Below are 27912 nucleotides of genomic sequence, written 5' to 3' on the forward strand. Positions count from 1 at the left end.
TCAGGCGATCAAAGATTTGTAAAGTAGGCAACCGAAGCCAATTTTTGGAGTTTTTACAAATCTTTGATTGCCTGACTACAGCCCCACGCTGAACCAATTTTGATTTTTCCAACGCCAATATTTTTTATTTTTCATCTAGTACAACATGTCTTAGGATTGAATAGATTTAATCATTCTAAGATGAAGCTGCCATAAGAACCAATGTTATTCGATTTCGCAAATGGTGAATTGGCCACCGTGCGAGGTCCATTCAAAGAATGAAAAAAAATTACTCTTGTTAATTCTATTTGAATAAATTAAAAACGTAGTCTAATTAAATGTGTGAAAAGGCTCAAATATTTAAATTAATTGCTTTAATGATAAATTTTCATTTGGAATTTCATAAATTGAAATGGAAAAAAACATCATTCCTGAATTTTTTTTTTTTTTTATTTGAAATAAAATTTTATATAAAGTCATATTTCTTAATTTTCTCAGTTTCTCACAAAATGAAACGTTTTCTTTGTAAATTTTTTGTGGCCTTTCGCTTGGAATAATGTATTTTCTTTTTTTATCTTCTTGTCTTTCTCTTCGCCCAATGCATCCCATTTGAAGAAAAATCAATGCCTATCGTCGTCAGCACGCTCGTGCACACACACACTCACACACACACAACACCCTCAATGCAATTCAAAACGTACACGTCGGCGCGGCTCATTTTTGCACAGGGTCGTGGGCGTTTGTCCGTAATGTGCGAAATATACAAACCTGTCGGAATAATTTATGCGTTAACCAGTGAAAGTAGTTTTATCAGAATGGGAAAAACGACGGCCGCCTTCTGCGTGCCATTATTGTTATTCTTCACAAATCAAGTCATGGAAAAGAAAATTTTACAAAATGTGAAGAAACGGCAACACCTCTGGCAAAAAGGTTGCTAAAACGCGAGGCCTCAGAAGAGGTCCGCGCCGAGATGGGCCGCAATGGTATATGGATTTATTTTTCATTCCGACTCAATTATTTGTGAAGTAGGAGGATGGAAATTTTTAAAAAGGGGCAAATATTAAATATGTGCTAGCAGCATATATTTGGGGCTGCTAATGAATCCTGGTTGCTGTTGCATTATCAGGCAGATACAAACTCGTCTCAGGAACCATGCTAATAAGTCAATAGAGCGCGATAAACACACACTCTCTAGTCTCTCACCACCGAAAGGCCACGAATTGAACCGGCGAAAATCAATGATATACTCCACAGGGCTTACTTACTATTCATCAGCCGAGAAGAATTTATTTTCACTGTTGAATAAACTCTTTCTTACAATAATGTGATCAATTTCATTACAAAACAATGATATATATATTTTTTTAATATGAATTCAAAATTAATCCTCTTAATTAATAAGGATTAATTTATTAATGAAGACTTTTCAAATTAAGCTTGAACATGTTGCTTGTGCATACCAGGGTACTGATCTTAAACGCAACACATTCTGGAGTGAACTGAAATTTTGATATGCGTCTCAAGATATGCACACCCTTTTCTTTAGACAGTAACTTGATTCAATATCATAGGTTTGAATTTGAAATTTTGAATAAAACTGGATGAGTTTGACACATCATGTTTCATAATATTTGTTTGTATTTTTATTTCGTATTTTGAATCCGCATTCACACAACAATACATACAGACACTCTAAAATACGCATACGATTGTGTTAATTTTCTTCGTAACAGTTTGTAGAGGTTGATAGAGGTGTAATTTAATTTCTTTTACTTCCGTTAAGAGTACATCATGATTTTTTTTTTTAATTCATTTTCTTGTTTGCAACACTGTTCATCGAGAAGAATCATAGATGTTTGCTGAGGTTTAGCTACCGCGAGTAATAATCATTATATACTTGTGTAATATTTTTTCGGCTCTGCCAGCCACACGAATGAACCAAAAGAAAAAGAGGAATGAGAGTGTAATTTCTTTCCATGCAGTTTGAATGAAGATGCCAAAAAGCAAGGTGAGGTGATTTTTTTTTTTTTTTAAATATTTCGATTATACAATGGCTGATTACACATGCACATTTATAACAAGTAATAGCTTATAATTGACCCACCCACCCTCACTTTTTATACACAGTTATAATCGGAATGTACACGCATTTATTATGTTTATATAATTTTCTACCAAATAATCTTCGGAAACAATAAAAATTTATTTACTTCATTTGTATAATTATTTGTTCTCCGTCATAACAACAGCACTTTTTTATCGCTCACTCATTTGCTCGTGTATTTCCAAGAACAATATTTGCAACAACTCCCCTAATGCAGTTTTGCCTCATCTAGTAATTCTCCTTACATGTTAAATTTTATCCCTCCGACACTTGCAATAAATTTGATCGACTTATGGGGGAACAACAAGAATTGTTATGAATGAATTTTTTTCCGATTGGTTTTGTGTTAAAACTTTCGACCAAATCGACACGAACAAAAGTTAAAATCAGGGCCCGATATGTTCACTTTGGAGTGATGAATTAATTAATACTTTTATTATTGTTCTTCAGCGTTGAGCTGAATTCCTTCCAAAAAACAAAAGCAACAAAGTGTGGAATATATACAATAACGTCGTTCTTTCTCAATTAATTATTGTGCTACATCAACTAATAGTCATCATAGCCATCTGGACACTAAAATAAATACAAACAGAAAAAGGGGGACAGCTTGTTGGTCTTTCTTGTACGTTATGTTTGAATCAATTAACAGGCAGAATAATCCTGTGGGACTCATTTTTTCGTCGGGAACAAATTAAATTGTAGTGGATTGGCGATGGTCTAGTGGAAGGGACTCTCTGTGAAGCTGTTTATTTGGTGTAGAGGTAGATGGCGACGATAAGGCCGTACAAACCAAGCACCTCAGCGAAAATCAGGATGAGGATCATGCCGACGAAGAGACGGGGCTGCTGGGCCGTGCCTCTCACACCCGCGTCTCCCACAATGCCGATTGCAAAACCTGCCGCCAGGCCACTGAAGCCCACCGCAAGACCGGCACCCAGGTGCACGAATCCCCTAATGAAACAGAGAGAAAGAGAGGCGCAATTAGTTGCTGATTAGATAACAGATGCAGAGGTGAACAGCTTTGAGATTAGAGTGAGAAAAGGGCCAGATGATTCCAAAGCAGAGCAAATCTCTAATGATATCAAGAGAATGAAATTTAAAAAGATGTTTAAGAATAAGATTTTGAAAAATGGGTCATACAATTATTTGCAGACCACAACTTCCCAATTTAAATTCCATAAAATTAAACAACCCTGCAAGTTTTTTTTCAGCATGGGGTTGCTTTATCTTGAAAGTGTAATCAGCTGTTTTAATTTTCCATCACCTGCAGCTCTCTCAAGTCACATGTTCGCGCAAAAAATGCAACCATATGGAAGCGATTTTTGTTAAAAATTCCTTGATACATTTGCTTTTTCCTCAACTGATCTCGAATTCAATTTAATTTTTAATCTCCTGAAATTTTAATGGGTTTTTTGAGTCTCACTTGTAGAGGTTGTATCCATTCTTGGGCTCTTCAAGGGCACCGGCGATGAGCACGGCCACGACCAGACCGTAGATGGCAATGATACCAGCCATGACCACGGGGATGATGGACTTCATGATCAGCTCAGGTCGCATAACCGACATTGCTGAGATGCCTGTGCCCGATTTTGCTGTTCCATAGGCGGCGCCCAGGGCTGAAAATAAAATCAGTTTTAAAAAATAACATAAACCACAATTTCACAAAAAAAAATTATTTCATGGTTGGTAACGCCCTTTAAAAATGAGTCATGAGCACGAGAAGAATCTATGCCGGGGAATTTCCATGTACATTTCTTAGATATTTGCCGTTCATGGTTGCGAAATTTTCCAAATTTCTAAATTACAATTCATTTCAGAACGCGAAACTCTCATGATATCTCATCATTTTATTCTATCATACGTGTGGTCGTGTGCCGCTGATCGATAATGCACTTTCCCACTGCTTTTCTCAACGCCGCCGCCGCCGGGGGTGGCGACCGGACTGACCGGAGGCGGCTCAAAGACGGTCATCGGGGCCAAATTCGGAATTAGGAAAGTCGGCGGTGGCGAAAGTGCAGCCAAATTCGGGCGAGAGGCGCCACTTTTCCGGAAAAATCGAGGCCGAGGAGCCGCCGGAGGCCACCATACTGTTGGCGGGCGACACGGATTGCAAATCGATATTCGGCTGAGGCCGACTTACAACTGAAAATGATGGCCGACGCGGCACCCATGACGCCGAAGAAGGGTCCGTAGATGGGGCTGTCCTCGGGTAAGACCATTTTGGCGGAGTCTGTGCGAACGGAGAGTATTTACAGGAGGCGGACAATTGCTGCGACGGCCACTCTTGCGCTCACACACGGCTGACTGGCAAATATGGCCTGCAGTGGGTCATGTGATGGGAGGAAATTCGCCCGGTCTCGTGCTCTCTTGCTGCGTCTTATTGGTCGAAACTCCTTTAGAGCGGTCGCACTCGGCCAATCACAGTCCGCCTTGCACCTTGCTGCGTAGATCTGTCAAGAGAAAAAGGCTCGCAAGCCAGCACAATTTTGTGCAAATGGTGTGCGAATTCGCCAGCCAATCAGCGCAGGCCGAGTCTATATCCGCCGACAAAAAATGACGATCGCACTGCGCTCGCTATGCCATGTGAGTTCAACAAACAAGCATGGTTGATGTTCTTGCTTGTTGAAAAAATGCCACAAATCGTACAAAGATTTTGAGATTTTGAGCGTTCTCTTGCAAAAATGAAGTTTTCTTACAAGGTACCTAGTAGATTTTTTTCCTAATTTTCTGTCAAACAATATTGGTTTTTTTGTCGCCAAATACATACATATTTTCAATAAAAATAAATTTAAATTTCAGTTTTCCAACTTGCTTGGAACTGTCTACAAAACAGGCGATTTGTTATTCTCGCCTGATGGAAACTCTGTTATCAGTCCTGTTGGAAACAAGATATCAGTCTTCGACTTGAAAAAGTATTTTACCATCATGAAAAATACATATAATTATAATAATTATATAGTTTTTATACATACAATATACATCATCTAATACATGCATACATTTTGCAGTAACAAGGCATCAACGCTACCCATCGAAAGCCGGTTTAATTTCACCGCTCTTGATCTCTCTCCAAATGGAAGATTTTTGCTAGCGATTGAAGAGAGTAATAATAGTTATTGGAAGTTTCAAGTTAATAAAAAAAAATCTATTTTCTTTTAATTTGCAGCTGGAAAGGCCTACTACATTAGCATGGTGACCCAGACGATCCTACACACTTACCATTTCAAAAGAAAAATTACAAGAATAAAATTCAGCCCTGATGGAAAATATTTTGCTATTTGCAAAGAGAGTTTAGGTAAAGAATTTCTCTATTAATTATGCAACGCTTATAATACGTATTTTAATATTTCAGTTTTCATTTACAAAGCTCCAAATTACGCTGTTGGAGAGCTGAATCCATTTGAGTTGGTCAGATGCATAAGAGGAGCATATGATGATACTTCGTGCATTGACTGGACATCAGATTCAAAGTAATATTATTTTTGGATTTTAAGGCTTCCTTATTGACATCTACAACTCCTGTTTGCGGAAAAACGGCCCAAAATTTTTGGACAGATTTTTTTATAGATTCCTGCTCACCAGTGGAGTTTATTGCACAAAGAAAAATGAGGGGTCGCGCGGATTAATCTTGAAATATGATTTTTTCAAATTTAACATGGCGTCTTAAGGAGATTTTTGTTTTTAGCGATTAAAAAAAATCTGCCCGAAATTTTTGCTCTAAATTTCGCAAAATGATAAGTGAATGATCCTAAACAGGAGGCAGATCCTTGCGACACTCGACCTTGCCAAAGTCATGTCATTGGCCATAAGAAATTACATTACAGAGGTCCTGACTTTGGCAATGTCGAATGTCGCAAGAATCTGCCTCCAGGTTAGCAGAAAAAAAATTTGGGGTTCATGGGGCAAAACATTAACATTTGGGCATATGTGAGATCAATAAACCGCTTTGGTACTCTCAGCATTGCAATAAGAAGTCCTTAAAAATATATAACTAATATTAATTGTATATGTTGTACACGACAGTGTTTAATAAATTTCTGATTATTAATTTTTAGAGTAATTGCCATTGGTGCCAAGGACATGATCACAAGACTGTACGGTATCGATCGATTAGCGAATTTTGGAATTCAGTCTCTCGGCAGCCACAGAGATTCTATTGTTGCTTGCTTCTTTGAGGACAATTCTTTGGATATTACCACTATCGGAAGGTAGATTGTAAATTATTCTTAATTTAACTTTACTGAGTATATTTCTCAAGGAATGGCCACGTTTCTGTCTGGGAGTGTAACATAGAGCTGTCTGATTTAAAACCATGGGTTGATTCGGAAAACTTCGAAGTTGAAAGTGACGATGAAAAGCCAGACGATGTTGATGAAAGACATGCTGAGCGAACGACAGATGAGCAGGAGAAGATCGACAAGAGGAAAGAGGTGGAGGTTGTCGAGGAGGAGGAACAGGGTGCCGCCACTGTGATCAACTACAAAAGGGCTTCCAAGCACTACCTGAAAGATCTGCTAAGGGAGTCACCTAAGGCAATGCTGATCAGTGCTGCTTATCACAAAGGGACGCACTTGCTGGTTACTGGCTTCTCCAACGGCGCCTTTTTCTTGCATGAGATGCCTGACGTCAACCTAATTCATTCACTGAGGTTTTTTGCGTAAAGTTTTTACAAGAATAAGTGTCAACAAAATATCGCAGTATTTCAGAGCAGAGTATTTCATCTTTGGCCATTAATAATACTGGAGATTGGATCGGAATTGGCTGTTCCAGTCTAGGGCAACTTGTTGTTTGGGAATGGCAAAGTGAAACTTATGTGATGAAGCAGCAGGGCCACTACAACAACATGTATTGTCTTGATTATTCACCAGATGGGCAGTTCATTGCAACTGGCGGAGGAGATGGAAAGGTATGAATTTAATATTCCACTTTTTTTTTTAACATCTATGTTTAGGTTAAAATCTGGAATACCATGACTGGATTTTGTGTTGTTACCTTTAATGAGCACACCTCTGCTGTTACTGGAGTTCAGTTCAGCAACAACCGGAAAGTCATCATCTCATCCTCTTTAGATGGCACAGTTAGAGCTTTCGATATGATTAGGTAGTTCCTTTCAAAATATTCAAAATCACTTAACAAATATCTTGCTCAGGTATCGTAATTTCCGAACTTTTACCTCTCCAAGACCAGCACAGTTTAGCTGTGTTGCAATGGACACTACTGCAGAGTTTGTTGCTGCAGGTGGGCAGGATGTGTTTGAAATCTACCTCTGGTCCATGAAGATTGGCCGACTTCTAGAAGTAACCAAGCCTTCTTTAAGATTTTCAATCAATTAATTAATTTACTCTAGGTTTTGAGTGGCCATGAAGGTCCAGTGATCAGTGTTGCATTTTCTCCCTCTCCCACAAGCACAACTCTCGCTTCGGTTAGTTGGGACAAAACACTCAAAATCTGGAACACCATTGAGGTGGGCAGTGACCACGAAAGTGTGCTTTTAGCATCTGCTGGTGAGCAGTCATTTAAGAAATAATCAGCTAAACGGTGATATGTTTTATCCTGCAGCTCTTTGCGTTTCATTTAGGCCAGATGGTGAAGAGATTGCGGTGGCCACTCTAGATGGTCAGATTTCCTTTTTTGAAACCAAATATGCCAATCAGACTGGAAATATAGAAGGCAGAAATGACCTAGGAGCTGGTAGGTCAGACACTGATCTGGTCACAGCCAAGTCAAATCTCAAGGGGAAGTGAGTAAACGGGATTTATATTTTTATTTAAGGTTTTTATATTAAATTATTTTTTCCAGAGCTTTTACTTCTTTGTGCTACACTGCTGACGGAGAGTGCATACTGGCAGGAGGCCAGTCAAAAAATGTCTGCATTTATCATGTTGCTGAAGGGCTTCTGATGAAGAAATTCGAAGTGACTCAAAATAGGTCCTTGGACAGTGTTGATGTAATTTTTTTTGCCATTGAAAAATATTTAGATGAATCAAGTTTTGTGAATAGGACTTTGTGAACAGAAGAAATATGTCTGAATTTGGAAATATGATGCTGATTGAGAGGAGAGAAGGGGGTGATGTGGCTATCAAATTGCCAGGTGCCAGAAAGGGAGACATGGCTGCTAGGAGTTTCAAGCCTGAAGTGCGAATTTACGGACTGCACTTTTCACCAACAGGTTATATATCTTAAATTTTATTTTAGACGTAAAATCAAATTAATTTTAGGCACTGCTTGGGCTGCTGTGACTACTGAGGGGCTTCTTATTTACTCCCTTGACCAAGGGATGATGTTTGATCCCTTTTTCCTTGACGAAAGCATAACCCCAGAATCAATGAAAAAAATCCTTAAAGAAAAAGAATGGTCAAAAGGTTAATTACATAAAATTCTGTAAAAAGGTTTACAATAACAAAAAGGAAAATTTCAGCTTTGATGATGGCAACGAAATTGAATGAGAAACCACTAATCCAGGAGGTGCTTGAAACAATTCCAGCATCAGATAGTAAGTTGCCCAATATTTTTACAAGAAGTTTAACTAATTTTGTCATTTAAAGTTGAAATGACTGCAAGAACAATGCCAATCGTGTATGCTGAAAGGGTACTTAAGTTTGCTGGTCTTGTTTTGGAGAACACTCGACACCTCGAGTTTTACTTGTTGTGGGTAGAGCACCTGCTAACCTCTCATGGGCAGCATCTTCGTCAAACCAGTGCCCAGTCAATGCCGTTGCTTCTTACCATTGAAAAGAGTGTCAACAGAAGGCATGAGGATCTCAGCAAATTGTATATACAAAATTATAATTTTAATAACTGTATTGTAAAGTAAATATTTTGAAGGTGTGATTTCAACAAGTACACCCAGGAGTACATCCTGAGACAGGCAAAAATGCATCAAAAAAAGCTCGAGGAGGAGAACGAAGTTGAAATGGAGCGGGTAGACAAAGATGATGAAATGTCTGTTGACGAATAAAAAAAGGTATGACAACCAATGAAAAGTATTTTTCCAAAGAATTTAAGATTTATTTGTCCAAATACATATATTATAAGGGCTTTTGTACCAAACGGCCTAAGTATACAAATATATATTCAACTGAAAAGTGATTGAGAACGCATGCGAAAATACGCGTTTTTGACTAATAAGTCACAGATGAATGCCGTATGCCGTCATTATAAATAGGGAAAATTTCTGACTAGCCCTTTTTTAGCAACAGAATAGGCCAATAAGTCAGGACGAAAAGTAGAAAGAAAAAGGGGAAAACAAGTCGTGAGACGCGGTCTATTTCACGCCACAGAACTTTTTCCTCGCCACTCTCTGGGTCGGTCCAGGACAGAGGGGGTAGCGACCACCAAGTGGGCTGCTCCGTCTGTGTGGACGAGTCGGTTTCGGTGCCCTGCACAGCGACCAGCTTGCGGCATCGAACGCCCGCTTCCACATCCCATGCAGACTTGGCCTGGATTCTCTCTGCAGAGACGCGCTCCGTAGCTTTTGCTCGGTTTAAATTCTAAAAAGATAGTAAATGTGTTAAATTTTTTGATAATACTAAAATTTAACTTCTTATTAAACATATATTATTTCCAATATTTTAACATTTAAACTTAAAAATACATAATGTTATTATTATTATTATTTTTTTTTAATTTGTTTAGAAATCTCTTACTAGTGGAAAAATTCTTGCAATGGAACAATTGTTGTTTTTTGTATTATTCTGCAGGGCTTGGTTGTTGCTTCTCTGCGCCGCCTTGTGTTCCGTGTAGTGCACGTCCAGAACTTTAACGACCACAAATTCCCCCAGCGCCGCGAAAACAAACACCATGCACCCCGCCATCCACAAATCAAGCGCCTGCAGATTTAAATTAATTTTTATTTAGAAGCCAAACAAGGTTGATCTTGTTGAACTGTTAAAAAATACGCAACTACCTTGACGTAGGCGACGGGCGGGATGTCTGATTTGAGACCGGTGAACATGGTGACCAGGGTGAGCATCGAGGTCACCAGCAAGGTCACGCGGCCGGGAATGGCGTCGAGACCAAGCCAGAAACTGAACCACGAAAGCATTACGACCAAAGCGGAAGGGGCGAAGGTCTGAATCAAGTGGTGGCCGATCTGGCGTTCAAATCGAAAATAGGCCACCAGACGGGAATAATTTCCTTAAAAAACATAAAGCAAAAAATTTAATTAACAAGGCACTTAGGGTATCTATAAAAAAAAATGATTACTAAATTGAAGATCAATGAAAATTTTGATGACAACATCTACCTATGGTTTTTATAACTATCTCTTAATATATGAACGTGATTTCGCGAAAGTTTTATTGATTTTGGGATTATGAGATTTTTTTAGAAAATTTCCATCACTAATTTTTTTATTTTTTTTTAATTTATTTCTCCCAATGAATTCAATTTTTCTTGTGACATCTTCTTGAAAATCAAATCTACAAACCAATGCTAATGAATGAAAAAATTATCAAAAAAATTGGTTGCTTAGCAGAAGCCCCTCCTTTATGAAATACGCAGGAAAATTTTTAAAAACTTTATGATTTTTCCCCTAAACGAAGATTATTTTTTTATCACAATACCTTCCTTTTCGAGCATGAATCCGCTGCTCTCTTCAAGCTGCAGTGGTTGGCCCACGTTATATTGCAGCAATTTCAGCTCAGGGTTGACCGTTACCCCGTCCTGACCCCATACCAGTCGTAGTTTCTGGTTAGTATATGAGACTATGACAAAAATTTGAAGAGACAATAAAAAGAGAAAAAACAATCACAATAAGTCTCACAGCTCTCAATGGCCATGGGACACACTTGGATGTCCATGGGGTAGAGTTGGAACTCCATCTGACAAGCGACGATCGCGTGCATCCTGGCGGCGTATCGGATCGTCTTGTTGCGGTACAGGGTCACGCTGGAGAACTTGTGTGTCAGGGTCGCGATCTCGGACACTTTGGCGTTCAGGATGTAAGGGTCGGGGTGCCACAAGTTGTCAAAAAAGTTGGCCGGCAGGGTGACAAAGTCGTCGCCCTCTTCAAAAATGTCCTCCGGCATTTCAAGGCGCGGCTCCACCCATCGCTGCCGAACGAAAAGATCCACACTGGAATTTCAATCTATCAGATGAGAATTCTCAGCCGCGTTTTTCAAGTACCGAAAGTCCATGTCCTCGACGTTGATGGAATTTATGTCGACTACATAAATACTGAATTCAATCGTCACAGGCTCTCGGTTCTGCGACGGCGGTCGCGTTTCTGCAGGCACCCCAAGTGTAACTGATTTTCATAAGAAATAATTTTCTAAGAGTTTTTAATTATCTACGCAAAATGTGTTACTTGAAGTTTCACCGGAAATTAGTTAATATCAGCATTATACTATAGATAATCGGGAAACGCTAAAAATTCATTTAATGAAGGTTTATTTAGTTCGAAAACTATAACAAATATACAAATTTTATAGTAACTTCAAATCACTTAATCACTTAGAAAAACGTGCATTGTGTATCATTAAAATTGCACACATTTTTTTCAAAAATATTGACCCTAAATATATTTTTAAATTTTATTTGTAATTTTATAAAGGGAAATATTTTATAATTTATTATTTACAAAAACTATTCCCAAAAACTTATGTTTCATTACGGAGCCATCATTCAATATTTTTTTTTATAAATATTATTAACGTTATTAGAATTAATTTAAAAAAATTAATATTACATTTGAACTTTTGTGTCCAAGGTGAAAATTGTTTATTCTGTAAGACTGACCTTTGACGTAATTGTCAGGCAACACCATCCTCGGCTTGATGGTGTAGTTCTTCTCGCACTTCAGGGCATGCCAGCTGTTGTTAAAAAATAATTTTCTCATTTCAAAATTTCTCGCCATAATTTACTTACCACGCGCTGAGAAGTGCCGAGAAGAGCAGGAGGGCGTTTGCTCTCATTCCGCTGGCCAAACCGACGCATGATGCATAATTGTGGGCGCCAAGTTAGAGAGAGACGCTGCCTCCGAAGCCCTGAACGGGTGCGTCTCCACTGACCAAGGCGCGGTCCACAACACCCTCGGAGCATTCTTCAACCCTTGCTCCGAGCAAAAGTGGCGCGTGCGTCGCTCCAGTTCAAGTCTCCGTTGCGTCGTCATCCCTCTCCCTTGTTGCTACTTGTCTGATTTCTTTTAATTTCCTCCACCATTCTAATTTATAGCCTTGTCCGAATCACACTCAATTAGGTTTAAAAGGCAAGGATCGAAATAGTACCAAAGTTTCAAAAATTTGGGACAAAAGTTGAAATTTTTAAGTTAGAAAAATCTTGGATTGAGTGATTTTAATTTTTCTTATACAAAATTACATAAACGCAACAACAAAAAAGAAATTTGTTTAATGATCTTACCGGATCTTACCGTTCGTTTAGTTCAAATATTTAATTTTAATTTAAACAAAAACTGCTTCCGTTTTGTCAGTTTCCCCCCTTTTTTGATCAACTAATTAGGCTGGCAGCGGAAATTTAATCAAAAGTCTATTTATATTCTCAGTGTGGACGGATTATTCACTTGTTCTTTTTTATTATCATTATTGTCGAAACAGCACATTTATTGCAGGGAATTAAGGACTAAAAAGGGTTGATTGCGGTGCCGAGGGGTGACATAGCCCCACATTTGGCCCACATAATCGCGTCACTCAAGCACACCATTGACAATTCGCTGTCGTCCAATTTCATCGCAGGACCCTAAAAGAGAACAGAAATTCTTTTAAAATTTTCAATTTAAAAATAAATAAATCTAAAGAATGTGAATCCTGTTAGACTCCCTAACAATTTTCTCATAGGAGTACCACCAATAAAGGGCACAGGCCGACAAGACTTTGTCTTGGCCTGACCCTAAAAAAAAAAAAAAAAAAAAAAAGTAAAGTTGGAATATATCTCTAATGTGTATATCTGTATATAATCCCAAACTATATTTTCCTTATTTTGCACAATTTGAAAATAAAGATGTGAGCTTTTCAACCAAAAATAAAAAATGCGGGCCAATTTTTTGTTAATTTCGATGATGTAGGAATTAAACTAACAGAGAGAGGAATTTAATATTAAAAAAAAAAAACAATAATAATTCCTCAGATCTAATATTATTTTCATAAAACCATACCCAAATATGGCTATGCGTAAAAAAATCGTGGTTGAAAATTTCAGGCCGATTTTAATCGTTAACAGGATAATTTTCTCCATTCTTATTTGGGACAAAAATATTTCCTGTTTCATCTTTTTTTCTTTTTGGTGTCACTGGAAATTTAAGGCGCAAAACACGCCCCGACGCCAATCATGTTTTCATTCAGAGTTTGTTGAACTTTAGCGTTTGTTTTGCAGAGTTTCCCCAAAAGTTGAGCCGGGGTGTCATTCTCATATATTTATTATTTTCCCGTCCAACTTTTTGATGGTGAAAACCACCCCTTTTCTGGCTGATGAGTGCAAATCACACGTTCGAGACTTTTGACGTCAGATTGCAGATTAGAGAGACCGGTTGCAAATAGTCATTTGATCGGCGTGAAAAGCATCTCGTTAGCCTGCTAACGAGACTTGTCGCCTCCCTCCGGTCAGGCTGACATTGCTCGAGGTCGTTTATTTCACCCCCGGTCGGAAAAAAGAAATGATGATAATACATACCATAGAGCAATCCGACCGAACAAAGAGGTCGGTAATTTTATCATTCTGGACTAGATTCTTAAAAAACAAATAAAAGTAAGGGAGAGAAAAATCAGAATGAGGAAAAGTATTTCCCTTACATTACTTTATGGAGCAGCAGAATTTAATTTGCGACGGTCGGTGGAGGAAAAAACAGCCGCTTTCATTTGCATTTCACATCAACCAAAAGGGGGTGGGTTTGAATGTGGACAGATTGGATGTGACACCCCGCTTGGCGGACCGATCGTGATTAATTAATCAAGCCCGATCGCACCGTACTGGACAAAAACAAAATTCGCATCAAGTTCTTTTAGCTGCTTTTTTTGACAAATTCGGTAACGAAATTAGAAATTGAGAATTTAATTAAAATCAATAAATTACAAATTTTCTTTTCTGTATTTTAAGTTCCATTTTCAGGAAATACTTAATAGATTTTTAAATTAGTTAGTGGGGGTTTTAGCGTGTTTACATAATTTTGTTTTTATTTTCATGTTAAATTAAGCATTAGAAGAAAATTACCCTATGTTTATCAAATATTTATACATTTTTTTAATATTTAAACATTTTTTTGCTGGCTTGATGACAGCTATTTAGTTGAGTTAAGTTTCTTAATTGATTAAGGAAATTAATCTTATTTTATTTCAGTTAAAATTTTGCTTATTATTTGAAGGATATTTTCATTTTATTTATTTGATACTTTTGCTCACCCTAATTGGCATCCCAGTCAGGATACACCGTCTAATGCCCGAATGTGACGGCAAATTACTACCCGTGACGTGGACATTACCCCTGTCAGGGTCACAACTCGGCTCCTCCTTCAGTCTGTTGATCATGGCCGAGTCGAGGCCGGAGAGCGCGTGGAATTGCGCCTCGTGCAACCCGCAACTTCCCTCGCCACTTCTCCGCAGCTCGATTCTATTATTATTATTTTTTTTAAATTAAAATCAAATCGAATTATTTTTAATTAAAAGCTCACATGGCGTTTTCGATGAGGGATTGACTTATCTGGTGGTAGCCGCGACGAATGGCGATCAGAGCTCCAACGTAGGCAGACAGGAGACGGATCCTGTCGTTGACGATGCCAGTTTCTTGAATCAATTCTGTGATCCGAAGTGCTTTTTCGGGGTTCCATTTTCGATGCGGTTGTAGAATTTCTTGTAAACAATGATAATTATTTTAACAATTTTTCATCATAATTAAATGCACTATATTTTTTTCCAATTTCCTAAATTTTGGTTATGACTTACTTAGAATAAACAGTAATATTATTATAATACAAATAATTATTAATGGAACAAGTAATTTTTAGATTTTTTTTATAAGGAGAGAAAAATAAATTTGCAAAATTTGGCTTTCACGCCCCTCATTTTTCAATTTTTTCCATTTAATAAAATTTCCTTTTCCTTTTGTATCTTTGTTTATATCCAGTTTTTTTCAAACGTCAAAATCAATCCTCTTTATTAAAAAATTTAACCTGGGATAATTCTGCATCCGAGGTCGACGGCCTCCTCGAAGTCGCCGACAGCCATGAGGAGCTGGACGGCTTCGACCACATTCTCAACGTCGTCAAACATTTTGATTTCATTGGCCCTTTTGGCGCACTTTTCCGCGTCTGGAAGACCAGCCTCTTTCAGCAGCTCCTCACGGACGCTCCGCGAACCTGGAAAGTTGACCAGCAAGCGCAGAATTCCCTGCCGCTTCATCTCAAACTGCAAAAGAAAAATCAAAAATTTCTAGCCAAATTTCTTTGATCAAATTTAACGTCTTTGATCTCAGTGAGCAAGTCGATGGCGAGTTTCCATTCTTTGAGCCGGCGGGCCCTGATGGCCAAAAGGGCGAGGGCGCGATCAACGTGACAATCATGCGTTTTGTTCAGCGCTCTGCCAACTGTGACTAAAAGCTCAAGCTCATTTCCTCTCATCAGCATTTGCAAGGCACTCTGAAATTGAAAAGAAACAAAATAAATTTAAATTGAAGAATATAATAAAATAAAAATACTAAAAAAATCCTATTAAGAAGTTAAAAAATAATCAGTTTGTGGAAGAAATTGAGAGGAAATAAAATTTAAGAATATATTAATGAGAAGAATGCAAAAATATCTAAAAAAAAATGTTTGACCCAATTACAGTTTTCCTCAAAAATCAACTCCAATCTTTTTATTATTCTTGGAAAATTATTTAACAAAAAGTATTAAAATTAATAGTGAATAAATATCTTCAACTTGCAATTTCAATTAAATTATGACCTCTTCCGTCCCGTTGAGAGACTACACTTTACTTTAGCGGTATTTCCTCATTTCCCTCACGCCGTCGCGTCGCGTATAATTACCACCCAAAATAACGTAAACAAGAATGACATATCACAATTTTTTTCCTCAATTTGACTGCGCAAATTTTTTACATGGTCATCGTCGACCGCAAGCATGGTGCACGCGGCCTTAATCGGCGCTCCTTTGCGAAGCAGATTCTCAGCAACGGCTCTCGCGGTGCAGCTCATTAGAGGCGAAAACGACTCTTCTGAGGGCACCACGGGCGCCGCCTGCTCCGTTTTCGGTCTCGAGAGACACGACAGGGCGAATGACTCTTCCAGCTGGCCTTTGAATCCATAAGGGAGAATTAATTGAAAAAATTGGAATATTGTTAATCTATATAATCATGAGTGATCACACAAACCTCGGTTGGAGTAAAAGGTAACCAGACCCTGCAGGTCACCCTGAGCCAGGGCGTTGGGCAACACAAGTTCAGATTCATTCACATAAAGCTCATTTATTCTCCTGAAATTATCAAATTTTATTGTAATTTTAATTTTATTCAGGGGCAATTTTTAAATTCAGCAGTTCTTTTCGGGATCATCTTAGATCTCAAAGTTATCATTGGTCTCTGTTTTTATGACTTCATGAAATCTCTTCTTTCTAAAGGTTTCTGAAAATTGGGGTCTCTTATGCCAAATAACAAAATTTTTAAAGAGAGCGGAAATGAAATCTATACTGAATTTCAAAATCCTCAATTCTGAAGGAATTGATATCAATGTTATAATTATTTATTGAAATAATTATAAAAATATAATAATAATATAGTATAATAATAATTATTATAAATAATAATTATTTATTGAAATCCACACTAAAAACAAGCAACTCACTTTTGATTAATCTGCTTCCAGTATTCAAAAGAGACGCCGGGCGCGACGCTGAGCGCCTTGTCCCACTCACCGAGCCGTACCATCACTTCACAGTACCTTCGGAGGGCACCTGCCCTCAGAAAACTGTTGGCTGCCCTCCTCAGGTCAGCCTCCGCTCTCTGTCCGTGACCTCCAGCCGCTTTTAGCTCCTCTTGTGTTGCATCAGCCTACAAAACGTGAGTGAAATCAGAAAACAAATTTTGTAAAAAGAAATATAGCAATTCAATTCAATTTGGTAAACATTTTATTTAAACTTTATTTCACATAAATTATTTTTCTAAAAACAATATTTATGAGTTACAACTTTTCTTTTAAGTTTTAATACTTGGAAAAAATGATATTATTTTTAAATTGAGAGCAACGACGCAAAACAAAATATTTGGGGCATTTGGAGCAAAAATATTTTTTGGTCTTTTCGCCCTAGAAATTTTGCTGACAAAAGCAAGTGTTGAAAGGGAAGCCACGAAAGTGTTTGTTGGCCTTATTTGATTCAACCGTGTCTTTTATTGGAAGCAATCAAGTCAAATCAGTGCAAATGAAAAACTCGCGAGGAAGATCACGTGATTGTCACTCGGCTTTTCTCACCAGCCTGCAGGTGGCCACGTGCGTTGAATGCACAATGCCACGTGGATACTGCTTGGACAGCTGCGACATTTCCTTGGTTCCACGCAGCACCATCACCAAGTCCCACAAATTGGTCACTTCTGGGTTGCCCTGAAGCCGATATTCAATTTTTTTTTTTTTTTTTGTATTTTTAACTTACATGGAGTAAATCAGATACGGAGAGAAATTTTCGCATTTGGTCAATTTGATTGTTGGTCAAAATTTCTACCATTGTTTTTGCTACTTCACCATGAATTCGAACTACCCACTCTTCATTCAGACTGAATTCTTAAAAAAAAAAATGAAATTTTATCTATTATTTCATTATTTCTCTTTTAATAATGATTCATTTTTGGTTTACCGTAAGTAAAAAGTACGTCCAAAGTATTTTTAGGCACTAGAGGCGTCATTGTGATCACAGGAATGAGCGGCGCTAAATTCCACAGGCGGACAGTTGAATCTCGAGAGGTGGACGCAACTAGCAAAGGACGATTGGGACATACACTTATACCTGAAAATTACTTTTATCATTTTCACCAAAGAGTATTTTAACATCAAATTCTGGAACTCACCATTAATTCTCCAAAAATATAAATTCATTTCTTTATTTTGAATATTTTTCTCCAATCAAAATTTTAGAATAAGAATAATATGTTTTAATTATTATTATTGATATTTATTGACTTGTGAGCATACTTGTCAAGAGCGCACAAATCGCTCCGCGCTCTGCGCTCTGCGCTCACGGCCTGAGCGCGGAGCGCGTGCGCAAAATTTTTGAGGGCATGAGCGCGAGCGCGAGCGCAGAGCGCAAATGGCGTGAGCGCGGCGCTCAATTGCGCTCATTTTGCGCTCAACGATTTATTATAAATTCAACAAAATTTGATGTAAAATTTAAGAAATTTTCACAAAAATGTGTAAATTTAACAAAATTATTTTTTTCCTTCTCAAAAAGCGTTTTTCAGTCTAATTTTTGTTTATTTTTCTATTCCCAAACAAAAAAATTAGTAGGTATTATTCATCGAAAAAAAATAACAATGAGCGCGAGCGCAGAGCGTGAGCGCAAAATTTTGGCTTGAGCGCGAGCGCAGAGCGCGAGCGCACAATTTTTGAAAACGAGCGCGAGCGCGAGCGCTGAGCGCAGAATCTCATTGAGCGCGAGCGCGAGCGCAAAATGTCTGAGCGCAGACAAGTATGCTTGTGAGGCGTCAACACGAGGTAATGACTCGTTGTGACGCGCCCCATTTGCAACAAAACAATTAAAAAAAGAATGAGTCTAAAAAGCAACAATAATATTACAATGCATTCAATTAAAGTAGTTTAAACTTATAATTACCATAAACATCGGCGCCGTGTTCATTTTCAACAGCAATGCACTCGGCCGTCCGAGCGTCCCAAACCCTGATGCTGAAGTCCCATGAGCCAGAAATGATCAAGTGCGGGAAAGCGTGGTTCCAAGCGAGACCCCGCACGTGACCTTTGTGACCATACATGGTTCGAATGCAGGCTTGCTTGTCCACGTCCCATATTCGAATAGTCGCGTCGTCTGAGCCGCTACACAAGAGATTGTCCAGCGCTGGACACCACTTGACGTTGAAAACTTTGGAACTGTGACCTGAGAGAACAATTAAAGGGTCTTAGAACATTATAAAATTAAAATAATCGATGGAAGATTCTGTCATTTTTCCGTGAAAATTAAAATATTATTAGGATATTGTTTCTAGGCTAAAAATTACTAGTATAGCAATTATAATAATTAATGGGAAGTCAATCGAGTACGCACTATATGAAAAGGGGCCTTGCGGGACGCCTCTATTACTCTCCTGTAGCTTTGATTTAATTATCTCTTCTTCGAAATTTTTATTTGAAATGGTAAAGAAATCGTTTTTTTTATTATCTGGTTTAGAGGCCAAAAATTGTTTTTTATTCAAAAAAGCCCGATCTCTTCATTTCCATTAAATTTGAGCTTCAAAATTAACTTTTATTAGAAAACATAATCCTATCCACTATTTGACACAATAAAAGCGAGACAATAACAATAACAGTTCTTCTATATCTCTATAATATTATTCATAAAATTCAATTCATATTAATGATTCAATAGAATCCTTGGTAAATTCTAATTATTATCAACAAATTGTGAAGTTGAAAGTAGAATTTAATTTTACCTTTGAGTTCCACCGGTTTCGCGTCCTCCTTGCACGCGACCCTGAAAACCCTGACGACGGCGTCGTCGCACGCTGTGGCCAGTCTATCGGCGCCACTCCAGTCACAGCCATAAACCGACCCTGGGTGTTGACACCTTTGCACCTCGAGTTCGCCCTTGTGCTGGACAACGACGCAGCAGTTGTCGCCGCCGGCCGAAGCGATGCGTCGCGGGTCGTCGGCGCACCACGCGACGCAAAAGACGCTGACGCCACGGCCGTGGTGCGTCAGCCGCTGGGCCACGCGCGCCCCCTGCGTGTCTACGATCAAAACGCCGTCCCTGGCGGTGGCGGCGGCCAACAGGGGTGACGAGGGAGCCCACGAAACGCTGTAAATGATGGACTCGCGGCCTGGCGTGCTGTTCAGAGGACGCGTCTCGCCGTCGGCGCAAGTCCACAGTTTAACGCTGCCGTCAAATGACCCGGTGGCCAGGGTGCAAGATTCGTCAGGGCTAAAGGCGCAAGCAAACACAGTCTCCACGTGGCCCTGAGAATTAATTAAATTAATTTTAATTCCATAGAGAAAGAAGCAAAATTGAGGCAAATTTTTAGATCAAAAATGCTTTTTATATGAATCATTTCAAGATTGTATAATAATTTTTTTTATTGAAAGACAAAAGCTTAAGCAAAATAAATATTTAAAAAATTTTAATAACCATCATGACATTTAGTTTATACTTTATTTTTACAATTTTCAACAAGTGATTTAATTTTTCTACTTTGGCAAATTTAAATAATTTTCATTGCCATTTGTATGCTTAAATATCATTATGAATAAATAAATAAATATTGAAATATTTGAATTTTTCTTTCTTAGCAGAGAGAGAAACTTATTTTTAAATAAAAAGAGCCTTGCAATAAAAAATATTAATAATAATTGTACAAAATTATAATATTTTTTTGTAGGTTGTATTTTTATAACAATTATAAAAAATACTTAGACAATTTTTTTTCTTTATGATAATAGGTTACTTAATTTTTCTAATTTTGCAAAATTTAATTATTTTAATAATTTTTTAATGTTTTTTTTAATTAATATATATTTCGATAGGTAAATTTTACATAAAATATTACATTATTGTTTCTTCTTTAAAAATTTGTCATAAATAAAATGTAAAGATATTCTTTACATTTCTTATTCTAAAAAAAATTTATAAATATATATAATTTTTTTTTGACAATATATTGTTCATTGAACCAATAAAAACAATAGCAATAAAATTAAATTATACCGCTTCTTTAAAGTAGTCCCACTTATTTCTCCTCAAGTCGTGGACTCCGGCACCTCCGTTAGCAAAGAGACAAACCAGCGACCCCAAAATCGGCGCCGCTCCAATGGCCTCTCCGCAATTATTGGCCTTTGCTTCCTCGTCCTGTTGCGTTTCGGCCGAGGTTGCCACCAACATCACCGATCTCACACCTGACACCTGCAGCGGTCTGTTCTCCAAAGGCGTTTCTTTCCCCACCGTCCACACCCTCACCACGCCACTGTCGTCATCTATATCAATTTGAAATTAAATTTATTATTTGATTCAAATTTTAAAATTGGTAAAAATATTTTAACCTCCGGAAACAAACATTCCTGGACAGTCGGGCAACCAGGCGACGCAGTGCGCTCTACAGGTGGCAGGGTGCCGGAAGTTGGCCAGGATGGTCACTCCCTGAGAGGAGACCAGTCGCAAGAGACCCTGACGGTGAACGACGAGCAGGTAGTCCTCGGCCAAAGGGTCCCATTGCAGCGAACACACTTCGCCGTCGTCTTCTTTGGTTAGACGCACGTTAAGTTGGACTTTGGCAGCTAAAATTAATTAAATTCTTTTAATAGTTTTGCTAAACTGAAAAAGAAAATATATAAAAAAAATTAAAATAAAGTAAATAAAGGCAAGGTATCAATTTATAGGAAGTAGCAAAGTATGAATTGTAGATGCAAAAATTATAAAATACTTTAATTAAAACAGTCAGAAGAACATTTTGATTGAAATGTCTTTCTTTAAAATATTTTAACTGCTTATACACACACAAATATATTTAACTAATTTTGTGTCAACAAATTTATCCGAGCTTAATTATTTTGTTTATTTAAGAATAATTTAATTTTTCCCTTCATCTGTGTGAATTTAACATTGCAACTTAAAATAATTTTGATGGTTCATTTTGAGTATTGTAGATGTGCAAAAATTAAGAATTATGCACTCCTGCCCGCCTTTTAAGGCGAAAATGGCGCGCACTAGCAACCTTGGCTCACTGTCCCAAAGAAGGATATATTTCTTTTTTTTTACAATATTTTATTACTGCACACATTCATAATTGTTTTTTGTCGCCTCACCAGCGGCGTAGAAGGATAGTGTGCCATCCTGGTGGCCGACGGCGAGGTGACCTGGCTGCTTTGGGTGCCACTGCAGGCAGGCAATCGGTGATGAGAAGGCGGAATGCGTCCTGTATTGCAGGAGATGCTGCGGGCGGCCGTTGTTGCACGCAGGTTGCTGCTGCGGCGTCCACGTGACGATAGACCTGCCGCCGTCCAGCACCACACTCACCTGCTCCCTGCGTCACACAAACACATCACATTTCGCATAATCATCATTCTGTGCAAAAAAGAAAAGGCAATTGTGTAACGCAATTGAGCAAAATCCCACTTCTTGTCGATTTGCATAAGAAAAAAAGTTCAATTGTTTGAGAAATAATTTGGTTGTTTGAATGAAACTGTTGCAAATTTCTCCATTTTCAACGATTTATCTGGAAAAACAAAGGGGGTCTTGGGAAAAGAATAGTACGAAAGACATGTAATAATGGTATTGTCCCACTTCCTGGACCCTGCTGGACGGATGAGCTCGAGTGGGAATATATGTGTTATGTTCAATAGAGACATAATGAAAGCGGCAGTAACAGTGCAGAGCTTGACGGACTAGCCGGATTTTCAGTGTTTGTTCTCGATTTAAAGGATACGTTTCTTCCAGATATGGAAATATTCGCGCGGATTTTGATCTGTGTCACTTTTTTCTTCAAGTGTGAGCTAAAAAGTTTTTATTTTTACCAATTCTTAAATTTGTTTGAAGAAGTTGACACTCGAGGAGATGATCATGGAAATGAATTAAACGGGCTTTTCCTAATTGCAAAAATTGTTTTTTATTCAAAAACAAAAGGCTCTACTAGTTTCGGTTACGGTCTGCGACCCTATTTCATGAGCAAGAAAAATAAAAAAATCAGCAAAATTGAAAAACACCACATTTTAACGTTTAATTTTTATGATAAAATGTGGTGTTTTTCAATTTTGCTAATTTTTTGTATTTTTCTTGCTCATTAAATAGGGTCGCAGACCGTGACCGAAACTGGTAGACCCTTTTGTATTTGAATAAAAAACAATTTTTGCAACGAGGAAAAGCCCGATTTATTTATTTCCAATTCTTAAATTATTTCAATTAATTGATTAATTGTTTTTGAACACACGCTTTAAATTAATAAATTACAGTGAACAGTGCGTGTATTGAGCAGCTATTAGATAGACCTGATGCGTCAGAATACGGGTATTCAGTTTTTAACGGTAAGTGTCTATTTTATAAATGAATCGCATCATAAGAATGGTTTTCATCTGACAAATTTTTTGAACTATTAAAATAATGGAAAATTTTTATCTTCACTTAAACAAAAACAAAAAAATGTCAGCATAACAAAAAAACAATGCGAACAATTAACTAATCTCCGATGGTTTAAAAATAACAACTGGATTTAAAAAAAAAAAAAGTATAAAAATATTTTTACTTCTTGCACACGAAGAGACAAAAAGGGGCCAAAAATTGTGATAAAATTAAAAAATTTCAAATATTCTGACATCAAATAATTTTATGCTTAGTGTCTATAGAAATTTAAATTAATCAAGCAATTTTTGTTTTCAAACGTATAGGCCCTGATACGTGGGGACAAAAGTTCAAAATGTGCAACGGCTACCGCCAATCGCCCGTGCCGCTAGACATGGAAGACTGCCACAAAATGCGGTTCCCTAAAATACAGTTTCTGGGTCATGCGGACGAACGCAAGGGAGGATTTCGAATCCACAACACTTTCCAGTCAGGTAGAAATCTAAGAAGATATTTAGCACACTCTGATGAATGTGTGTATGATAATAATAAAATAATTTTATATTAAATAAAATAAAACGATTGATTACATTTTTTTTTAATTAAAAAATTATTTTTAGAGATATTGAAAAATTTGAAATTAAAATATTTTCTTAAGTTGAGGTGCAGTTTTCTGGTGATCAGCCAGTGCTGAAAGGTGGACCCCTGAGCGGCAACTTCACATTCTCGCAAATGCACTTCCATTGGGGTTCCTACGGAGAGGCGCAGGGCAGCGAGCACCAAATGAAAAACCTCGAGTGAGTGCTTAATTCGATCCATGTTAACCGCGGCGGCTGAGTATCTTTTGTTATGGCACTTTAGCAGAAGTCTGCTAGTTGTAAACCGTTTCTTCTCTTTTTAAATTTTAGTATCAACTGAGGAGAATAAATAATAATACTGCTAGCGTAAATTTCCACTTACCGGAGTTCACCAACCTTTTAATAGCGACGAGAGAGCAGCCTTGCAATCTCTCAATTCAAATTTTTATTCCCGCTTAGACAAATTGCGCTCGATTTAATCGAAAGTGAAACTGAAGACCGGTTTATTCAATCCTTGTAGCATATAATGAAGTAAAAAAAGCTGAATAACTTTCACCCTCAACTGCAGGCACGCAATGGAAGCGCATCTAGTGCACATCAACAGCAAATACAGAAATATTCAAGAGGCGGCCGAACACTGGGACGGTCTCGCCATCATCGCGCTCCTCTTCACGGTACGTGCACTCAAATTTGATATGCGTAATTTATGCAACGTAACAAGCTCAACATGGCAAATAATGCAATGACTTAAAACCCTTTTGTTTTTCTTTCATTAAAAGTCTTATTTAATGTGTATGTATTTAATGTGAATATAAACAACGAGGAAAAAATTAATTAAAAATGTTTTGAATTATTATATATTATATTAAGTAATGATTTTGATTTCATGTTTTTCTCATAATTTTCAATTCATATATTCTCTCGCACTAAGTCAACAAAAATAGAAAAATCACATTGGGAGAGAATTGGCAGCCAGCTCTAGCAAACAACTTACTAAAACTCATCCAACTTAATAAACCTACTCGCCGAACTGGAGCCGTAAACGGGAAAAAATTTATCAAAGGGTTACATATATTTTACATGCAATTTTAAACTCAGGAACCGTACAATTTTTTTAACGCAGAAGGCGGGGAATTCCACTGATCCGCGATTCGGAAAGTAAAACTTTGTCGACCGAGCTCTGTGCGCACTTTTGGGAGAATTAAACGGTGCTCGCCGCCACTATTTCTCATCACTCGGCCGGTGGTGATTCTCGCCTTTGCGTCCATGTCAGTCTCGCCACTGGTGCATTTCTTGAAAAACATCAAGTCATTGAACTTTAGCTGCTGCTGCACCGACAGCAACCCGTGTTCGGCTGCGTCAGGGATGTGCCGCCCGTACACAAACCTGAGGGCTCTTTTTTGCACTCGCTCGAATTCGTTGATGTTAATATTGATGGAATTATTATTTTTTTTTCAATTGTTTATCAGCACATTTTTTTATTTTAATTTATCGTGTTTAGGTAAATAAGAGCGAGAGCGAAGATTTGAATCCGTTAGTTAATCAGCTCCGTCGAATTCGCCACGGAGATTCATACGCCCTGCTTGAGAGTTCAGCCATGTCATGGCTCGGCAAGTCTCTGGACTCGGACGGCAAGTACTTGACCTACTGGGGCTCGCTGACTACCCCACCGTGCAACGAGGTCGTCACGTGGATCGTGCTGGAGAACACCGTCGAGATCGGCTTTCGTCAGGTAAAATTAGAGTAATGTGAGACGTTAGGCTTTCCGCTGCACATCAGAGACGTACCAGTTGCATAACCGGAGCTCACACAGGCGCTCTGAAATGAAATCGATTTTCTACCAAAACATAATTTTCCCAAATAACCTGTTTTAATTTGGATCTATTTTCAGTTGGAGCATTTTCGGCGCCTTTATGGTCACGAAGGCAAATTGGAGCAAAACTTGCGACCAATTCAACCCATCAACAATCGCTACGTTTTCTGCCCTTCAGAAGAACCCTATGAAGAACAAGAGGAAGACTTGGATGACAAGAAAGAGGACCAGGACGGCAGTGAGGAGAAGGACAGTGGAGAATCGAGCGAGGAGGACGAAGATGATCGAAAACTGGCAAAACCGAGGCCACTCTGGCTGCCGAAGAAACCTCAACCCTACATACCTTACAGCACTTATAAAATCGTCACGGCCGGTTAATATCAAATATCAACCCACCGAGGCCAAAACGAGCAGGAGATCTCAAACACCATGAACTTAAATTTTATCACTTCTATAATATACTTTTTATGTCAATCAAACACAAAATAAAATTTAATGCACTTAGCTAGAAAAGCGTGTGTTTAATTTAAACAAAGAAAAATCATGCCCGTGGATATGCAGCTTAGATATAATTGATGAATTGTAATATTTTTGTTTTTTTTCTCTCTTTCTTTTACTAGTTTTGTATTATGTTGCAAATGAGGCGCGTCGCAATGATTCATTACATCGTGGTGACGCCTCATAAGTCAATAAATATCAATAATAATAATAACAATTTGAACTTTTTTTAAAGTTCAAGAGTGACTGATATGGACGCGAAGGCGCGCATAATTGAGGGCCGGACGCTGCGTGGCGATAGCGACAGCCATCCATGGCTAGGGCGAGAACTATGTTCGGACACGAGACCTTTTTATACCGCGTCGTCAAACCGTGGGGCGTAGAATGACCTCCCCGCATTGAAGGACTGTACCGCGGCACAGTTTACATCTCTGTGCAAGGCGTACTTATGGCTAAATTATTAAATAGTTTTAGAAATGCCCCCTACCCCCTGATGGCTCTAGCGGCCGGTGCACTTTTCTTCAAAGGAAAGTGTGCCATGCTTTAGCAAGTTGTTTGTTATAGCGAAAAGCCATTTCTCCATTCTTTCCCACATTTATTTTTTTATGTATTAATCATTATTTTTTAGTTTATTTCCAGCACAGCAATGTACATAAATTATCGACTCCTGCATTTTCCTGCATTTTTTTTCTTTTTTAATACTTTATACTCTTCTAAGTCGATGCATGATTCCGCTTTTTTTGTACAGTGTACTTTTTCGCGATGTGATGTTTACCATGAATGGAGAAGAATAAATTGATACCTTTCTGAAGGAATCCAGTCGATTAAAATGGGTGTCGAGGTGGTCTTGACGTTGAAGACGATTCTCTGCTGCTCAACGTTCCAAATGCACACCCTGTCATCAGAGGTGGTGCTGGCCAGGAGTTTCTGTTGCGTCGGATGCCACGAAAGTGCAGAAATGGAGATGCGTGGCTCCGTTAAAATGCTCTTCAAACTCCATTCGCGACAGCCACTCTCACGCTAACAGAAAATTTCAAAAAATTGAAATTCTAACAATTTTTGTAAATTGAAATTAATAAAATTAATCGATTATAATATAAATGCAAAATTTTATAAAAATATAAGTTACATTTACTAGATTAACTTTTTTTTACTGAAAAAACGTAGTGTTATTAGTTTAAATCTATTTTAAAACTTTTTTTTAGCACCTGGTATATGTAGATGGCGAGTGTGGATACGTAAGCAAATCTATCCTTGTGGACGGTGCACACACTCGAAATCCACGGCTGCGTTCCTGCCCCCAGACACGAGATGGCCCGCATTTTCGCAACACCGCTTTCTCTCTACTAGTTATTTTTTTTTCAAATGAACTCTCTGTCCTTACAAAAATATTTGCAGTGAGAAATGAAGCAAACGAAATGCCAGCAGCTGGTGGCGTGCTGGCCCGCTCGAAAGTCGCGACTCAAATGACGCCGACGAGGGCGCAGATCGAACTTTTTGACCGTGCTGATAACGTTGGAACGAGGCCTAGATACCGCAGGGTGTGTATTATAAGACCTCATTGTGTATTGCACCTTTTTTGTTGTGCGCCCTCCTATACCTGGACACAAAACGGTCACGCGAGGAGTCGAGTGCGGCGCATGCTCTTTTCCCGTCCAACTTTTCTGGCAGTGAATATTATGCAAGAATTTTTTCCACTACACAGAAAACCTGGCCCAATCTATTTTGGAATAAATCG

At 38.2% G+C, this 27912-nt stretch overlaps 5 protein-coding genes across 6 annotated transcripts; 2 read left to right on the plus strand and 3 right to left on the minus strand.

Moving 5' to 3' along the window:
• Positions 1-1594: 1594 nt before the first annotated feature.
• Positions 1595-4407, minus strand: LOC132201989 (V-type proton ATPase 16 kDa proteolipid subunit c). Its single transcript, XM_059628565.1, has 3 exons — positions 4224-4407; positions 3507-3699; positions 1595-3034 (listed from the first exon to the last, which is right to left on the minus strand). Exons 1-3 carry the CDS (start codon positions 4300-4302, stop codon positions 2830-2832), a joined length of 477 nt encoding a protein of 158 aa, XP_059484548.1. The 5' UTR covers positions 4303-4407; the 3' UTR covers positions 1595-2829.
• Positions 4408-4622: 215 nt separating this feature from the next.
• LOC132201986 (periodic tryptophan protein 2 homolog) lies at positions 4623-17104 on the plus strand. Its single transcript, XM_059628560.1, has 19 exons — positions 4623-4782; positions 4883-4995; positions 5092-5186; positions 5250-5378; positions 5436-5553; positions 6139-6291; positions 6342-6731; positions 6782-6989; positions 7035-7183; positions 7233-7380; positions 7431-7587; positions 7643-7823; positions 7883-8030; positions 8084-8252; positions 8302-8445; positions 8502-8576; positions 8629-8854; positions 8909-9047; positions 16889-17104. Exons 1-18 carry the CDS (start codon positions 4765-4767, stop codon positions 9039-9041), a joined length of 2754 nt encoding a protein of 917 aa, XP_059484543.1. The 5' UTR covers positions 4623-4764; the 3' UTR covers positions 9042-9047; positions 16889-17104.
• LOC132201987 (glycine receptor subunit alpha-4) lies at positions 9081-12146 on the minus strand. Of its 2 annotated transcripts, none has more exons than XM_059628563.1 (8): positions 11951-12146; positions 11822-11895; positions 11210-11309; positions 10848-11158; positions 10648-10788; positions 9990-10219; positions 9730-9912; positions 9081-9573 (listed from the first exon to the last, which is right to left on the minus strand). In XM_059628563.1, the coding sequence occupies exons 1-8, from the start codon at positions 11995-11997 to the stop codon at positions 9262-9264; spliced, it is 1398 nt and encodes a 465-aa protein (XP_059484546.1). In that variant the 5' UTR covers positions 11998-12146; the 3' UTR covers positions 9081-9261. The 2 variants fall into 2 exon arrangements, with proteins under 2 accessions (XP_059484546.1, XP_059484544.1); XM_059628561.1 differs by having other exon boundaries at positions 11210-11330.
• On the minus strand, positions 12527-27708 carry LOC132201985 (WD repeat-containing protein 17-like). The gene is made up of 18 exons (XM_059628559.1): positions 27383-27708; positions 26977-27194; positions 22037-22254; positions 21275-21508; positions 20943-21208; positions 19675-20197; positions 18843-19121; positions 17871-18020; positions 17670-17797; positions 17492-17620; positions 16868-17073; positions 16399-16499; positions 16127-16320; positions 15489-15665; positions 15201-15435; positions 14703-14880; positions 14434-14641; positions 12527-12778 (listed from the first exon to the last, which is right to left on the minus strand). Exons 1-18 carry the CDS (start codon positions 27494-27496, stop codon positions 12662-12664), a joined length of 3675 nt encoding a protein of 1224 aa, XP_059484542.1. The 5' UTR covers positions 27497-27708; the 3' UTR covers positions 12527-12661.
• On the plus strand, positions 22479-26204 carry LOC132201988 (carbonic anhydrase 2-like). The gene is made up of 7 exons (XM_059628564.1): positions 22479-22718; positions 23180-23251; positions 23612-23779; positions 23944-24082; positions 24432-24537; positions 25365-25595; positions 25755-26204. The coding sequence occupies exons 1-7, from the start codon at positions 22670-22672 to the stop codon at positions 26052-26054; spliced, it is 1065 nt and encodes a 354-aa protein (XP_059484547.1). The 5' UTR covers positions 22479-22669; the 3' UTR covers positions 26055-26204.
• Positions 27709-27912: the final 204 nt, after the last annotated feature.

This window comes from Neocloeon triangulifer, unplaced genomic scaffold (genome assembly GCF_031216515.1).
Source record: "Neocloeon triangulifer isolate White Clay Creek 2 clone unplaced genomic scaffold, ASM3121651v1 ptg000014l, whole genome shotgun sequence".
Taxonomy (NCBI): Eukaryota; Metazoa; Arthropoda; class Insecta; order Ephemeroptera; family Baetidae; genus Neocloeon; species Neocloeon triangulifer.